This window comes from Protopterus annectens, chromosome 2.part0, assembly GCF_019279795.1.
Source record: "Protopterus annectens isolate FY-2018-M chromosome 2.part0, PAN1.0, whole genome shotgun sequence".
NCBI lineage: Eukaryota > Metazoa > Chordata > Ceratodontiformes > Protopteridae > Protopterus > Protopterus annectens.
Window position 1 is genome coordinate 621,181,388 of NC_056728.1, and position 18,427 is coordinate 621,199,814.

The 18,427-nt window shown below is 38.2% G+C and overlaps 2 protein-coding genes across 2 annotated transcripts in view; one reads left to right on the plus strand and one right to left on the minus strand.

Annotated features, from left to right (window-relative positions):
- Positions 1–9,383, minus strand: part of LOC122792761 — a 1,018,830-nt gene extending 1,009,447 nt beyond the window's left edge. Inside the window, exon 1 of the mRNA XM_044060334.1 lies at positions 9,166–9,383. Within this exon, the coding sequence (XP_043916269.1) occupies positions 9,166–9,201 (36 nt within the window). The 5' untranslated portion in view covers positions 9,202–9,383. The remainder of the gene's footprint in view (positions 1–9,165) is intronic.
- A 628-nt stretch (positions 9,384–10,011) lies between these two features.
- IMMP2L (inner mitochondrial membrane peptidase subunit 2) lies at positions 10,012–11,128 on the plus strand. Its single transcript, XM_044060987.1, has one exon. The coding sequence runs from the start codon at positions 10,273–10,275 to the stop codon at positions 10,801–10,803; it is 531 nt and encodes a 176-aa protein (XP_043916922.1). The 5' UTR covers positions 10,012–10,272; the 3' UTR covers positions 10,804–11,128.
- Positions 11,129–18,427: the final 7,299 nt, after the last annotated feature.

Sequence of the window (18,427 nt, forward strand, 5' to 3'; positions counted from 1 at the left end):
ATATTTGGTGACATTCCTGGAGATGATGAGAGAGAGAGGAATCCTGGCCCATAGAGAAAAAGATTTTACAGGAGGCTTGTAGGTCCTGTCCCCCAATGACCTACGTAGTGCCACCTCCTGATAAATGTCTTGACAGAGTGTGCTTCAAAGCATGGAGAGAATGTGATGTAGCTGAGCTCATCCCACAGAAGCCACATACAGTATTATGTGCCCTCCAAAGATAAGAAACACTGGCACAAAGGTCCACTTGTTGATTCCATAGTGGTATCAGCAGCAATCAAACATGAGGTCCCTGATGACCCTAAAGCAATTCATACTCCCAATAAAGAGTCAGAAATGATGAACAGATTTGGAAAACAGGTACATGCATCAAGTACTTTTTTTGATCAGGGCAGTGAACTATTTGAAGCATATGGTTAGATTTTAGAGGGATTTGGCAGATGAAACTATAGATACTGTGAAACAATTGTCCATGGGTGAACTGAGGATAAAGTTAGAGACCCAAGTGGCAAAAACCAACTCTATCTCATCTCTAGCCATGTCCTTGCTATACAATGCAGTGGATGGAGCAACCAGAGAAGCTGGTTCAGACACTGCTATGCATCAAAAGGCCTGGCTACACCTTGCAGACTTTGCAGAACAGTTTAAAGTGGCTTTCATCAATGCTTCTTTTGATGGAGTTTCCTTGTTTGGGCAAAAGGTTAAATAAAAGCTCCTGCAGTGTGAGCAAAAGGGCAAAATACACACAAGGGTTGGGGTTAAGTTTTAGCCCCTCAAAGATCCTTTCAAAGTAATCAAAAGGTTGCAAAAACACATGGTTCTGCCAACTCTAACAGTCCCAAATGAGACTGCAGTTTGATAGAAGATCATTTGGTGGTGGGGTCTCTTCTACCCACTGTCCAGAGGTGGTGTGCACCAGCAAAGGGTTAGGGGGTTAGGGGATCCTTTATTAAGGATTCCAACAGTATGAACCCTGAAGGGCTGCCAGAGTGTCACACTCTTTTGAAAGTCAGGGAACGTCTTTACCCTACATCTTTATGAGTGTCTGGCCATCAAACAGGACAAATGATCAGGGAAATCATATCCAGTAGTTATTCCGTACCATTTTTTTTTTCAAACTACCCAAACACCTGTCCTCCCATCCACCATTAATACCATCCCACCAAATAAGGGTAACTTAACTGGAGGTACACAATCGTCTATTAAAAAGGAACCATCAAGGCGGTCCCACCAGAACAAAGAAGGTTTGGATTTTAATCTCACTCATTTCTTGCAAATTGAACTTTAAAATTATTAATAAAAGATGTGATGCAAATGACATTATCACTGATCCTAAAAGGAAACATATTTATAATCCACCACTCTACTAATGTATTGCTGCACTGAATGTGAATGTGAGGGAAAACATTAGCTCAGTAATTAGGGCTGATCTGAAATTTCATAGTAACATCACAAAGGAGGAAATATGGGTAGTGAATGAACTGGTAGATAATAAATACATCAGAGTGATGAAACCAGATAATGGAGGTATGGTGGTAAGTATGGACAGCATGAATGATTCTGGAAAAATATATAAATTGTTATTAGATGCAGAAGACTATGAATGTGTCCTTAAATGAAGTTCATATTGCTTATGCTAAAATAGGTTGTATTTTGACTGATTTAGTTTTACAGGGTGGTTTGATCAGAAATGATCTCAAATTCATGGAGGTAAAAAAAAAAAAAAAAACATTATACCCACAATATCTGGGATTACCTATAACACATAAAGATATTTGTGACCAGCCTGTGAAATCAATTATCTCAGATAGAGGGTCTAAAATTGATCCCATAGCAAAATTCATTGACTTGAAACTTAAATCCCTCTTTGTTGAATTAACATATATTTTAAAAGATTTTTGGCACTTCCCAAAACATCTAATGGAGGTGGATTTTAGGGGTGATATTTTCGTTGTAGCCAGTGATGTAGTGAATTTGTTTACATCTATCCTCCACACTGAAGGACTGGAAATTTTCTTTATTAATTTTAAGCCAGAGGTCCAATTTGTAGAAAAGGGATGTTAGAACAATATACGACTTGAACATGGTCTTAAAAAAAATTTTGTTCAGCTTCGATGGTGAGTTTTTCCATCAGTTGAATGGTGTGACTAAGAGTGTAGCATGTGCCCCTAGCTATGCAAATATCGTATCAGTGGATTAAGTGGCCACACATATTTTACATTCTAAATATGCTGAAAATGTGTACAGTTGTACTTGAGTCTTGGATGGTATTTTTATATTGTGGGTTGGAAATTTGATTGAATTGGATGAATTTATAAATTATAATGGGAAAATAGCATCTTATCTAAAATTTACATACAGATGGATGAAAATCAGTTGGATTTCCTTGATATCACAATAATGTAAAACTCAGAGAAAAGTTATTTTCTGTCTTCTGTTTACAGAAAGGACACTTACTCATATTCATTTTTGCATTTCCAAAGCTACCATCCATACCATCAGAAAAGAAGTATAGTAAAAGGAAGGATGGTAAAGATGGCACATTTAATTAGTAATGACATTACCATAGACAGGGATCTTTATTAGCTTTCAGAAATTTTATTTATTTACTTATTTATTTAGTTAACATTTGTTGACTGGGAAAGTCTGACTAGGGCAGAGTTTATTTTCTGGGAGAAACGCTCCAGACACGTCTTCGGAATGTGGGAGGAAATTGAAGTAACCAGCGGAAACCCACGTGAACACAGAAAGGACATGTAGACTCCACACAGAAGGTACCCCAGCAGAGAATTGAACTGAAGAACCTCTTGCCAAAGACATTATGCTCCAAGTAAGGAAAGAGGTTTTAAAAGGAAGGAAAGATAATTTAAAAACAGTTTTGGGTAACCCTGAATTCATTGTATCCAACCATGCAGATACTAAGAAGATGACATCAAACAGATCATGTTCATTCATTTTTCTATTTAACATGGATACACATTCTATCAGAGCTAGTATTTTTAAAATTTGGGACAAATATTTTCCTGAAAAGTGGAAAATGAAATTGGGAAAGACATCAGCAATAGTGTATAGTACTGCGAAAAACACTAACATTAAACAAACATTAGAAAGTAAAACTGAAAAGATTAGTTTACAGAAAGACAATGGAATGAGGAAGTGTGCCAGATGTAAATGTTGTAAATCTATTAATGAAGAGACCAATATTATGATAGAAGGATATAAAAAACGATGCCAAGCCCAGGTTCCTTTAACTGTGAGACTAAAGGTGTGGTCTTTGTTACCATTTGTTTTTCATGCCCCACTTTTTACGTGGCGAAAACGGTGCAAAGACTCAGGGAGAGAATATACGAGGATAATGATATCAAGACAGCAAATAAATAGTAAGAATGCTTTGTTTAAACGTTTCATGATGTGTTAAAATTTTAAAAGATTTTTATTGCTGACAAGGTAGTGTTCAATAATAAGGGAGGCACAATTGACATTTTTATTAGAAATTAAAGAGTTTTAGGAGCAAACTACATAGGAAAAAATAGGAATTGTGGAACAATATATGCCCAGTAGGAACAAGGTTTAAGAGGCAGGATTTGAATGAGCTATATAATGCTTAACTAACAATGACTGGATGGTTTATAAGTGATGTATAATGTTTACAACTACAGTTGTTTCAATGGTGCCTGTGATGTAAATTGTAACTAAAGTGATATCATGTTGTATGTTTTTCATTTATATAAATGTAAGATTACCCTTGTCATATGTGTAAATTTAATAAAGAAGTTTGGGGAAAAAAATTAAAGAGCTTTAAATGCAGGAAAGGAACTGGGTTCAAATTATTTTATCTCACTTTTGAGTGTGCTTAAAATCTAATCTATTAGTGTGAATTTTAATGTAAATTATACATTTATAGGTTAGGCTAAATATTGGATAAAATATGATTATTTGTTCCAATATGAGATGGCCAGGGTAGGGGATAGTTGAACTATATTCTATAATTTATATTTTGTGATGTGTTTTTAAAGCCCCAATGATTGTCATATAGTCACGTGATTAGTGACTTGAAGATGCAATTGTTTTTAAAGTTCTTGGTTTGAATATATATTTTTTATTTCAGATGAAGCCCATTAAATCTTTTATGATGAAAGTGCTGAACTGAAACATAATAATGGGTGTGATTACATATTCCTGACATTGCTGAATCCATCATTTATTTTTGTTTGTTTCTTGGTAGTATTTGGACAGTGGCACGCTAAGTACTACACTAACATTTGAACATAAATCTTTATAATTTACTTTATCATCCTAGATTTGTTGCTTTATATATCTGAATGCCCACATCATTTTACACTTATGATCTGTGGCTTTATTTTCTGTTTTTAAGAACATTGCTTTGCTTTACACTTACACTGAGGTTGGGAGGGTAGCCTAATGGTTAAGGTGTTTGCCTTACAAACACAAGGTACAGGTTTTGAATCTCACAGGGGGATAATTGGCTAGGCTTAAAATGACTCGCAAAGGCAGTTAGCCTAGTACTAACCTATAAACCTAACCTCATTAATCAAGGGCTACAGAATGTAATGAAAGTGAGGCAAAGTAAAGCCAAGTCTTATTTTTCTAAACCTATGGCTGTTAATAAGAGCACTGGTTATGCAACAAATCCACAACCTTTGAGATTATGTTTTAGTTATTCTAGGGATATAAAGTGTTATACTAATATTATCAACAGAAACTGGAAAATCTTAACCTCTGATGTACAAATCAGCAAACATATAGGAGCAAGACCACAGTTTACTTTTAAGAACCAAAAGTCTCTACGTAGACAGTTGTGTTATCCAAAGAAAAATGTTACATCAAGTACCACTAGAGGTAGCAGACCCTGTGATAAATGTAATTTTTGTCGTTCTATAGATACATGTATATCCTTTCAGCATCCGGACACTCATGAGACTTGTAACTTTAGTGGTAATGCCAGATGTGATTCCCAACATATAGTCTATCTTGCAACATGTAAAACCTGCAGAAAGTTCTATGTAGGTAAAACTGATAGAACTTTTAAAGATAGAATCAGGGAACACTTATGTCATATAAGGAAAGGCATTTCTTTTAATGCCCTTGCTAGATACATCAGTGATACTAGTATGCAACATACATTTTCTTTTAGGGCTATAGGTAGAATATCTGAAAGTATATGAAAAGAGGATTTCAAGATACAAACTGAAAGTTTAGAAGCAAGATGGATAATCAAGGGCAACCACAGGACATGGTTTAAATGAAAACATTCCTTTAAGACCAATCTTAAAACACAAACCTTCACGTAGATTAAATGATTTCTTTGAATGTATACATATTTTGACATATGTTTTTACATGTGTCTATGTGTTTTATACATGTTTATATATGTATTTATTTATATTTTATAAGACTTTACTTTATGCATAAAGTATTTTATCATAATATGTCTTTAAAAATGACCTGGAGAATCACATGGCAATTAGTATAAATAGAGATGTCAGCATTTTAATTCAGTACACCTGAAGAAGCCTATTTGGTGAAAGCGTTTGTGTTCTGTGTTTTTTGGATAATAAACCTTTTAAAGCATGGAGCCTTACCTCAGTGTTATTTTTGTTGTTTCTACTCAGTTTGCTTGATCGCCATGGTATAAAACTTATGGAGACTTTCATGCAGTTTAATTAACATGAAATTGACATGTTAATGATCAAGATATCAGACTGGACAAGAAAAATTACTGATGATCTTTTGTTTAATTATTCAGTTAGCTATGGAGATATTTTTATTAAAACTGAGTCTTCGTGTAAAAAAAAAAAAAAAAAAAAAAGGTTGAAGAGACAGAAAAGATTATCACAATGAAACAGTTTATCCTACACCTAGAAGTGAAGAGGGATATGTTAAGCCTTCAGAGATGATCAAGGATTCTAATGGGTCCAGTAATGATGACGATACTGAAACTGACAACATGAAAAATTCCACAATCCCTTTAGAGGTACCTCAAGAAGGTCCGAGATGCTCATGAATTTTAATTCCCTGAATCAATTCAAGATCAGGGTTATGGTTGGGAGAACTCACTTTCTTATTGGGAGGCAATATGAAAGGGAACTGGAGGGGTACGAGGTGGGGGAAGAAACAGAAGAATGAGGAACAATGTAAAGATGGAGATTTTTACATGGGTAAGATGGCCAACATTGTTATAATAAATTTCAGGACTTCAGGATTTACAATTACTGTGATAATTGCAGCTAAAGTCACTACAAAATTTCTTTGAAAAAGGTAATACATTTGTTCCATTTAGAAGGGCAGTTCTTAATTTATTAACAGATTTTAGATTATTTACTAGAAAATTAAATGTAGCCCTATAGTTTTAAAATGACAAATCGTGAGAGATTAATAACAGGAAGGGGATACAAAGACGTAGTAAGTTTAACACACTCTCTCATCCTACAGTTAGTCTTGTTGAAAAAATATTTAAAGATGATATTAAGGATGTTATGAAAGATCAGCACAAATTTTAATCAGGAAGAATGGAAGATTTTAAAAGGAATATATAACAATATGGATGTACACTTAATGATACTAGACAAAGGGGGTGGGTTGGTAGTCATGAATCACATAGATTATGCACATAAATGATGGCTATACTTAAAAATGACTGTATGGTGAAGTATCAAAAATGAAGTTAATATAGCTTACATGAGAGTTGATACAATTCTGTACAACTTAATGTTAGAAGGACAGGTGAGTATGGACGAATTTAAGCTTTCAGAAGTAAAAAGCAATGCCCACCATTTTTGGAATTGTTGGACATGCCAGAGGGACAGATTTATCTCACAGTGACTACCATGTCTTTGAAACAGGCCACCAATTCATGTGAAACAGACCTCCTCTATGACACTGTTCAAGAGGAACCTGAATAAGTGGATGAGTCACCATAATATGTTACCAGGGATAAAGCCCCAAACCCTCCTGGACATGAGCAATTGTCACTAAATACTATTTGGGGTACTGATTAGCATTTCTATGGTATTACATTGGGATGAAATGGTTAGGCTTAAAATGACCTCAGGGTTGATAGTCTAGTAATATCCTATGATCCAGAAATTCATAAGGATTACCTTAACCCACGCACGAGGACTACTGTATATCCAGATGGATCAAAAACCCAATCTATAGCAAACTTCAGTGAGTTTAAGCTGAAAAACATTAATCAATATGCAACATATTTAATAAGCAATTCCTGAAACTTTTTAAGATGTTTTAATGCTGAATGATTTAATGAGACTTTGCTACCATCAATGTTAAGGAGTTGTTTACTTCAATACTACATAACACAGGGTTGGACTGGTTTTATAAATGTTTATCCATTTGTAGTTCACTTTCAAATTGTGATATTAATTTATTGATAGTCTTTTTTTAGAACAAGTTCCATTAATTCTATCTTTTTAGATAGGGAATATTACCAACAAAAAAATTGGAGTGGCTTTTGGGACCATGGCTAATACTGTTATGGCAGAGTGGAAGAAGAAATATGTATTTAATTCCAAAGTTAAGAAATATTGGACATTGTACACAATATTTTAGGTGTGTGTATTTTACGGACAAGGTCAAAAGAAAAAAATATTAGAATTTTAGAATCCATTAACTCTACCACATCTTTTTGCAGTTTACCCACCAAATGTTACAGTATGAATTATGTTATTTGGCTGTTATTTTTAAGAACAATGTTAAGAAATTTGTTTTCAGCATATAGCATATGCCTACATATTTTAACTCTTTGTTGCATTACCATTGTTGACATTCACAGCATCAAAAAAGAGCACTAATTAAAGGCCAGTTGGTACTCTTGCTAGAATTGTATCATATCAGCATGCATTTTGGCAAGATTATCCCGAGTCATTTTTGACACCACCCAAAAAGCCATTAAACAAAAAAAGGGGGAAAAAAGATGCCATCAGAAGGCCTAAACAGCAAAAGTGCAGATCGACCTCACAATATTACAGAACACCAGTATCACCCTAATAAAGCATAAAAACAAATTGCCTTGGTATGAAGACAAAACCTACAACATTCTTATGTTCTATGCACAGCTTTCAAAATCAGGAACAAAAGAGAAAACAAATGAGACTAGAATGAAAGTTTTTATCTGTTAATTACCGAAACCTGTGCTGAACAGATGCCAGTCCCTCCTCTATGGGCTAAGTTTTTTGTACTTTTCAGAATGAATTCTGCAAACACTGTAGTTTGACTAATAAGGCTTTATTAGAAGTTAACAGTATCCAAATACTGTCTTCAATTACAGTCTGTAATAAATTCTGGAGTGCTGGTTAATAATAATGGTGCTGATAAATATATCCAAAGTTTCTGCAGGTACATTCTAACTCCCCTCAATAATAATAACTGAAACAGTCTTTTCCTCCTGAATAGTATGAATATTTGACCGGATTTCTGCACTCAGGCTCCAGTGTTTGTACTGCAAAAGACCCTTTTTCATATCAGTCCAAAAGCTAACTTTCTTTCTGAAATGCTGGATATTTAATCTTTTCTGTATGTCAATCCAAGCTAACTGACTTCACTAACCCTATCCGAAGTATTTCCTAATAATACCCAAACCCTGTAATGCTTTTCACGCCTCTTTAACCTTGGTTTCCAAGCCTTATCTTGCAAGTACCTCTTTATCTAGCTTCCCACTGCACATACACATATCCTTCCCCTGAGAAAGGAACATTCTGTACTTCCCTGAAACTGGATGCATACATGCCTAACTCTATATTTTCAGACCTATTGTAGCTTAACGTATTATAATGAATTTACTCAGAATACCATTACTCTAACACTACCAAAACACAACCTGCGATCACAGCAGCAATCACTGTCTATCAGTATTAACAAAAACTCATAAAATTCAACTGGAACCCTAACTCAAAACAAATAAAAGAACATATGTGCTACAAAATCCCTTAATGAACCCATCACTGGTAACGTACTCACATATGCACAAACAATCTATATAACACAGTACACACATACACTGTGTGTTTGAGTGTGCACTATGCATGCACTTAAAAACATTAACCTACAATCCATCTAAGACACACCGCTGAAAAAAAGACGCAATACATTTTACTACGCATTAGTTTAGTCAAACACACTAGCACTCACCAGTCTAGAGGACGATCCAGGCCCGCTAGTCTTCATAATATAAATATATTTTCACTTCACCACCATAACCTATGCATACACATTTCACAACAACAATTCCCGCTTCCTTGATTCAAAAACAACATAGAGAATACGGAACAAACGTCGACTATACTACCAGTTGACGTAATATGCTATCAGATCGTCCGGTACCAGCGCAACCAAATGGCTAACTACGTCACTAGTCGCAGAAATATGACGTATAGAATTTTGGAGGTGGCGTCCGTGAATGACTTTTTTTGTTGCAACCACAGACGAGCTAGACTGTATACAGTGGTTTTACTAACTAATTCAAGATGAGATTATGTTTTACTGTAATGACTGCTTTGTCCTTTCAGGCAGCTGTGAATGTTATGGTGTTGCTCACATAACCCGTCCCCAGGGCACACCTCTCAACTGTCCCTGATTTTGACTGTTAATTTTAGCTCTGTCCATCTTAATTCCTCATAAAACTGGTGACTTTTGGAGAAAAGGTGATGAATTACTCTTAATAAATGATGACAGTAATTATAGTTCTAGACTTCTTTTACTTCAGAAAATGTTTATTAATTCAAATTATTTTATTTTTGTGAATGTTTCGAATCTACCCTATTAAGTAGCCTTGATTCTCCCTAGTTATTTCTAGATTTGTGCCTGATTCATTGACTGATGTGCCCTAAGGTACAGAATGAAATCAAAATGTCATATGCAGTGAATTTTGGAAATGGACAAGTGACGCAATGAAACAGTAGCAAAGTTGCCACCTGTCAATCAAGGTTGAATGTGGGCGTGTATTAAGTCTCCAAGGGCAGTGTTTGCTATTACGCATGTCGGTGAGGTTACTATTACGGCAAAATGCGACGTTTACTCTGCCGGAAAATGATGGAGTATGTATGTGTAACTGAATGAACCTGCAAATGACAAAACAAAATAATATTATTGGAATTCCTCGTAGTTTACTTGCGCTGTGTTTTTTTTCCTAAACTGGGATTACAGAGAGTAAACTTTATTGGGACGTGTTTATAACTGCATTGGGCTCAACGTTATGTAATCTAGTGTATTATTAAGTTTCAGCGAAAGATATAAGTTATGGCTGCAACGAGTAGGACAAAATGCATTAAATCTTTTGTAAGTGGCTTCTTGGTCGCGGTTCCTGTAACTGTGACTTTTCTTGATCGTGTAGGTTGTATTGCAAGAGTAGAAGGATCCTCCATGCAGCCTTCCTTGAATCCTGAGGGGAGAACGTGTTCGGATGTGGTATTTTTAAATCGTTGGAGTGTGAGGAACTACCAAGTGCAGCGTGGAGATATTGTGTCCCTTGTATCTCCTAGAAACCCCGGCCAGAAAATCATTAAACGGGTTATTGCTGTGGAAGGTGATATTGTTAAAACACTAGGATACAGGAACCGATACGTAAAGATTCCCAGTGGACATATTTGGGTGGAAGGTGATCATCATGGCCACAGCTTAGACAGCAATTCTTTCGGACCTGTATGTCTTGGGTTATTGCACGCACGAGCTTCCCGAATTGTCTGGCCTCCGAGTCGCTGGCAGAAGTTACACCCCGAATATGTCAAAGATCGTATGCCTGAAGGTGTAATAAACGGACTGGTGGACTGAAGTTGGAAGGACGTCAGTAACAGGAACTGGCGTCAAAGTTTTAATGCTTTATGCGAAAAGAACTGGTATTTTATGTGTGTGTCACTAAAGTTATCACGAAATAGTACCGAATGCTTAAAGAGGGCTGTAATCTGCAAGGTGAACATTGATTCAAAATAAGCACAGCAATACAACTTTTCATTTGGTTACTTTTAATTTCATTCTGATTGTTCTTGGTAGTAAAGTTCTCATTACTTTTTTGTTTATGGAGTGCACGAGCTCCTAAGCAACAGCCATTTTTTAATTAACATTGCGCAAAAAGAATAAATACATGTACTCATTTTAATAGAGATTGTGATAGTGTTACAACATTTTGATACGGAGATTTTGTTCTAGGAAACTCAGTCACGGTCATTTTTAGGCTCTTTGAACATCTTGTTTTGCAATGTTTGTGTGTGTGCAGGTGCATACATTTGTATGTATGACTGTCACAGTGCATGTGTATGCCTTTTCCTGTACCCATATGTCAGCACTTTTTTATATTAAAAAAATAGCAAGCCAAAAGACTTCCGGTTCAGCAATGGACGGGCCTATTATTACTTGTCTCACAACTGTTCATACTCCTGTACTAGGAATCATTTCCCTCTTTAGCTGCAAGACTTTCACTAAAGATAGCATCCTAGCCCTTAGGAAACCAGGATCACAATAGACCCGTGTTTGAAACACAGTCAGCCAAACTTAGAAGTACCAAACATTGCTTCACTAATCTATGGCCTAAACTTTGGGAATCCCTTTCTGTACACCTCAAATATCTTTTGTATCATGTTAAAATCCTACCCACAGATCCAAGCAAACTGCAGTTGCTTTCTTCCAGGACATGACATAATTGCAGAATATGCGTTACCAAACTTAACATACTGTTGTACCTATGTGTATTAGTAGCTGTATTTAGAGCACAACCAAAAGCTGTTTGCTGAATTTCCTGTTTGCACTTAATTTTAAATCGTTTTTTTCTTAAAACTTGCATATTTTCTGTCCTTGACCTAGCACTCTTGTGTGGGGTCATTTACTGCACTGTTATAACTTACTTGTGAACCTCTGCTATCTCTGTAAAAAACAAAAAAAAAAATCTTGCTTTTTTCCCACTTTTCTGAGAGTTAAAAAAGTTCAGTTACAGGCTTGCTGTTCCTGAACTGTTTGGAAGTTTCTGTGAGGCCATTTTTGCTTGGGCTGAAGGAGGGTCTCTCTGTTGATCAGTGGCAGTGAATAACATTGAGCAGCTTCCCTGCCCCCCGTAGAGGTGGTTACTGACTTGAAACTGTAGTTTTATTGTCCATTTTGGGTCTATTCCTGCTTCTTTCCAGCCCCTGCTATCAAGCACGCTTTAACGTGCTTTAGCGCGGAGTTGCCACTAGAGCAGCATCGGGCAGCGCCGGTTAAACAAGGTTAAACTCTTTCTGGCTCCAGAAAGTCTGTTCTTCAATTTTTCCCTTAGAAATGCTCTGTCAGGAACCTAAACAGTTTACACCTTCACTAAAAAGTGCAGCACTTGTTCCAAATAGCTTTTTCTTCTCAAAAAGCTCAGCACTTGTCTTATAAGCATATCCCTTGTCTTATAAGCATTCTCTTTGCAGGTCAAGCACTCCTATATTATACAAATCTCTCACTAGCAAAACTCCCCAGGAGTGCCCACTTCCCTGCTAAGCCCACTACTTTTCTGTCTCATACCTACTCATAATTCTTTCTAGCATGTCGAAGGGTCAGATGCTGGCGTCCTCTCCTGCCCAGTTGGTGAATCTGGGAATTCTGAGACAATGTTACAATTGCATCATGTACACGGACAACCCTCTCCTCCTCCCACGTAACACTAACACTTGTGAGAAATGCAGCTATTTAGCCAGACTGGAGGCTAAGCTCTCTCAACTCAGGACTGGCAAGACCAGGCAGGAGGAGAAGGCAACTACACACACCACAATACCAGTCTCACATAACTCAACCACACCACTGAATCAAACACATAAACACACTAAGACATACTCGGAGGCTCTGAGTAAAAATTTACCTAAACAGCAGAGGCCTCCAAAGCAGACACCCAAGCAACTGCAAACTCAATACACCACACAAACAACACATAAACAACAAAATCAGTGTACAAAGCAGTCACTGCCCTTAAGGCCAAATACAACACCAAACATACTTATCATAGGTGAATCCATAGTCAGACACACTGACATCCCGCTCACCAGACTGAGTAAGGAGAAGGTCACAGTAAGCTGCCTGTAGGGCGCTAGAATCCGCCACATAATGCAAGTACTCAGGTCTCTCAACAGCAGGTACAAGTATGACTCAGTCATTGTCCACGCTGGTGTCAACGACCTGAGACGTACCTCCTTGGACTTCATGAAAAGAGACATTGATGAGCTCTCTGATTATGTAGCCCAGGCAGGTATGACCCTGACCTTGAGCAGTATCCTACCTTCACCTAGAATGATGCCACAATACAGTGATAAGATGATCAGCTTTAATAATTGGCTTAAATTCTGGTGTCATTCAAAGGGGATCCAATGTCTGCCCGGGATGACATGCTGGACAAGCCACGCTGCTTCGCAAGGGACGGCTTGCACCTGTCAGCCCTAGGCTTCTGGATATTGGCAAAGGCTCTTGCCACCCCCATAGTGCCTTTTTTAGGCAAGGCTCAAATTCTAAACCTACCACCCTAGAACACAAAAAGGAAAAAACTAAGGGTAATGCTGCTCAATGCCAGAAGTCTCAATCTCAAGATGCACGCACTCGAGGCCCTTCTCAGTATGGAGAACATCGATGTCTGTGCTGTGACAGAAACCTGGTTCAAGGCTCCTGAGAGCACCCCAGCACTATCAGGTTTCACCTCATATCATGCGTTCCAGCCCCAAAATCCGGACAACACCAAGAAAGGAGGGGGGGTGTCCATATTCATAAAGGACACCCACACCTCAAGGTTGGTGGCAACGCACGATGCATCGGAGACCATCCAGGTGCAATTAACCATAGGCAAGACTGCTCTACAATTTGTAGCATGTTACAGGCCACCCTCTCAAATTCAGGAACCTCACATGGCCTTCCTGAAAACATTGGAGGGGATAAATGTATCTCCAAACACCATCATACTGGGTGATTTCAACTACCCTAATATAGACTGGGAACACTACTCAAGCCCAAACACTCTAGCCCAAAGGTTCCTGGAGTTCATAAACTCAAATGCCATGGAACAACTAGTCACCATCCCCACAAGAGGAGAAAACATACTTGATCTCATCATCACGAACATGGGATCACAATGTTCAACACCGGAAGTATACCCCTCACTGGTGAGATCAGATCATAAACTAATCTCGCTGGTGGTTCTCATCCCGCACCCACCTGAAGTAAAAAAGACCACAGTGAAAATCTTCTCAAAAGCCGACTTCACACTTCTAAAAACTAGCGTGGTCTCCTTTAAGGCCCCTGAGCCAGTGGTAAACATTACTCAAACCGCTGAATCACTTACAAATGCCTTCTACCAGCACCTACAGGACTGCATGGATCGGGCAATCCCAAACAAAACTAAGACTCTTTGTACCAAAGGCAAGCGTCCAGTCTGGTTGACCCCAGCCATAAACAAGCTCTACAACAAAAGGAGGAAGCTACTACAAGATAGAGCAAAATCCTTGAGAGGTAAGACACCTTTGATCATTATAAGTAAAAAAACTAAGAGCTCTCATAAAGTCATCCAAGGCAAATTTTGAGAGAAAAATCGCCAAGGACTCAAAAGACAATCATAAGGCCTTCTTTAGCTATGTTAGAAACCTAGGAGGAAACTCCCAGATATGCTCAGAAGTAGTTCAAAATGATGTGAAGATTACTGAACCTACACACATTGCCAACATACTGGCTGACAGGTTCAGTGCAAACTTCTCCCCCCCCCCCCCTCCACAAGGAGAGATATCTATACCAGAGGATTGTAGCCCCCCAAACATCTCCAACGCCCAGGTGAGAACTGCTCTCTCCAAGGCAAAAAACACAGCATCCATGTGACCGGATGGTGTCCCCGGCTGTGTGCTCCACGAACTCAATGAGGAATTAAACCCGCAGTTAGGACAGCTGTTTAATCTTAGCCTCACCTCAGGATACGTACCCAAGGAGTGGCGCACGGCGACTGTGCTCCCACTTCACAAGGGCGGTGCCTCCACCGACCCTGGTAATTACCGTCCCATTAGCTTGACAAGCCTTATCTGCAAAGCCATGGAGAGGATCATAATGGAACTCATAAATAAAGACATAGGGAACTTGCAGACTTTGGATCCAACCCAGTTTGGCTTTGTCAAAGGCAGATCATGCCTTTTAAACTTGGTTGACTTTTTCGAGACAAGTCACCAAGGCCATTGATGAGGGAAAGGCAGTCCATACAGCCTACCTCGACCTGGCAAAGGCCTTCGACACAATACCCCACTCAGGTATCATCGAAAAACTCATCAGCTTGAATGTAAACCCGTACATCACAAGATGGGTTGCAAACTGGCTAAGTGACAGAACCCACAGGGTCTGAGTTGCTGGAGCCATGTCAGACTCAAAGCCTGTCACAAGTGGTGTCCCACAGGGCTCAGTCCTGGGTCCACTCTTGTTCGGCATCTACTTTTCTGAAGTACAAGCAAACACAGGAGGGTTATGGCTGACAAAGTTTGCAGATGACTGCAAACTGGGCGCCATAGTCGAAAACACATCTGACACAGTTATCCTTCAGAAGGGCCTCACAGAAACAGATAACTGGTGCCAGAGCCATGGCCTAAAGTTAAACGCCAAGAAATGCATAGTCATACCCTTCGGGAAAAACAAGGTTACCCCTAGCTACCATATAGGTGGCAATCCACTGAGCACAGAAGAAGTCATCAGGGATCTGGGGACCCAGGTTGACAGTAGCCTTTCGTTTGACACACATGTTGCTAAAGTAGTTAGGAAAACCTTCTACATTGCCCACCTGATCATGAAGGGATTCACATCTAGATCAAGGGAGGTCATCGTCCCCCTGTACTCATCACTCATTAGACCTATGATTGAGTACAATGCCCCATTCGGAATGTATCTGACCCGACACCTGCAGCAGCTGGAAAGGCCCCAAAAGTTCCTCACCAAAAGGATGAAGGGTCTCAAAAATATGTCTTATGCTGCCCGACTGAAAGAACTCCAGCTCTATTCAGTCTCATACCGCTTGCTCAGAGGTGACCTGTGCCTGACATATAAGGCCATGTCAAACCCAGATTTGATAAATATGCTTCACCTCAAAAAATCTAGATCCCTCAGAACCACAAGGGCGGGAGACTTAAACCTTGACACGGTTATTAATAGAACGTGCAGGAGGGACAAATTCATCACCCAGAGACTCCCTATGCTGTGGAACAAATTCCCGGTACATGTGAGGCAGAGCACCTCGCTGGCCTTGTTCAAGAGGAATCTTGACCAATGGATGGGAGATCGCAGATATACCCCAGGGATTACTTCAGTGTCACTGCTTGACAGAGGCACAGCAAAATAATAGGTATAGTTTTATTCAAACTAAAGGGGTGGCGAAAGTCACATAACTATGGGCTAGGCTTGTAAATGCCCTTGGGCAGATAGCCTAGTATGAACCTATAAATATAGTAGATGATGTACAGCATTATTTAATTCTTGTTTTCTTTTAAACAGTATTTACTAGAGCCTTTTTCTAAACTATTTATTATCCTAAGTGCCTTGGGTGCTGTACTACCATCGCTAGTAGTGGTGATTAGTTTGCAGTCTCCTGCAAATAACAATCCCTGATGATATTCTATTATTTCAAATAAGGTATTTTAGTTTTCTTCTCCCTGATCATGGCAGTAAATATATATTTCCTACAATTATTTTTGTTCCTCTCAAATTAACTGTTAAAACATGAACAAGGCAGATATGTAGTAAAACTGTCCTTGCGTATTCTGCACACACACACACACAGATATATATATAAAAATGTGTGTGCGCGTTTTTATATATATTTCGGTGTTCTTTTCCTTATCAGTGTTAAGACTCCCGCCCCCCCTTTCTTTTGAGTCTCTGCATAGTATCCCTCCATAAAACCTCTTTTAATATCCCTCTCGAAATCCTTTTTTTAATCTTCTTCATGTTCTGCTTCTTTAAAATGTGTTTCCTTTAGTGTTGCCACTAACTTTCCTTTTTGTTTTATACTCTCCAGCACTATTTTTCTCATTTTCTGTAATGTTCCTTGTCGATACATCTGTGGTCATTAGTGTTTGTTTAGTATCTCCTTTCCTTGCTTTACCCCTTGATATGTGGTCTCTGAACATAATACCTCTTTCTCCCTTCTGCCTTGTATATTGCCTGCACCATTTCCCTTCGCCCTTTTATTACGTATAGAAAATTGACATCATAGAATGTAACCATAAACTACATACTAGCTTTATAACTATGCATGTTTCTCCCTTCTTAACCTCCCTTATTCTTCATGTAATCTGAATTATTATTCAAGATATGGTTGTCATAGCCTTTTATTCTGTGTTTGTGTAGTCTTCCTTGCACCCACTTCATTTTTTTTTTTTTTTTTTTTTTTTTACTTTTTCTTGTCCTTTACTTGTTGAGCTTCTCCTTATTTTTTCCAATTCCTATTTGCTTTCATTTTACGTTTATCCTAAATTCGTTGTGGTTAATCTGTATCTAGTTTTCTCACTTGTTTTCTTAACACGTCTAGTATCCATTTCCCAGCACCCTTACTTTCTGCTGTGCCTCTTGTGTTTCGCAGCATTGTTTCTCTTGCAGCTTATAAAACATTATTTATTTTAGTATCTTATATTGCTTTGCCACTCAGTCTTCATAGTGACTGAACCTATTGGCCAAATAGCAGGCTTTATTCGTCTAATTGACTCTCTACTCCCTCCCTCCTCTTTCTTTCCCAATATTTAACCAATATGGTTGAACTTCGCACGCATTTGTTAATTTAATACCCTTCCTGTATGGCATTCTAAGCCCTTTTTGTAAATATGGAATTTTATGTTTGTGTTTTCATTGCTTTTATTAAAGAACACATCCCTCGTTCAACATTTTATCACTCAGTAACTTGCATGGAAGCAAACTTTTTTCTTTCATATGTGCTTGTTACCTGTTTGAAATATTTCTGTTGTATGTCCATTTTCCATGGATTTTATGAAAATATTATGAGTGAAAAAACTGACTAATTCTGCATAAAGAAATCAACGGAAATCAACAGTCACTGCAGGTATTCAGTTACATGTTAATATCAGGGTTACCTTTCTCTCATGTTTCATGTGCTTCTTGTCACTTTCGCTTATGCCATTTCCTCTGTTGATCTCTCCTTAACGTATCTCTTACCTTTTTACTTTTCTGTGCAACCTTTGTTTGCCAGTTCTGCATCATTCTTTTGAATACCAGAAAGGATTTCAGAAGCCACCTTTCCCAGAGTGTTTTGTTCCTTCCCTGATCCATTGTCTCACATCGGGCATTTGTTGTGTCATGCATGTCGTGATGCTGCATGTGAGCAACTCTCTCCATCTCTACTGTAGGAACATCTGACTCAAAAATGTATTTATCCATGTTGGAAAAATGGCTTTAGAAATAGGATACATCAAATTAAATCTCAGGT

Bases quoted from the DNA above. Each gene is read 5' to 3' on its own strand.
- IMMP2L (XM_044060987.1), top strand. From the start codon at position 10,273: ATGGCTGCAACGAGTAGGACAAAATGCATTAAATCTTTTGTAAGTGGC.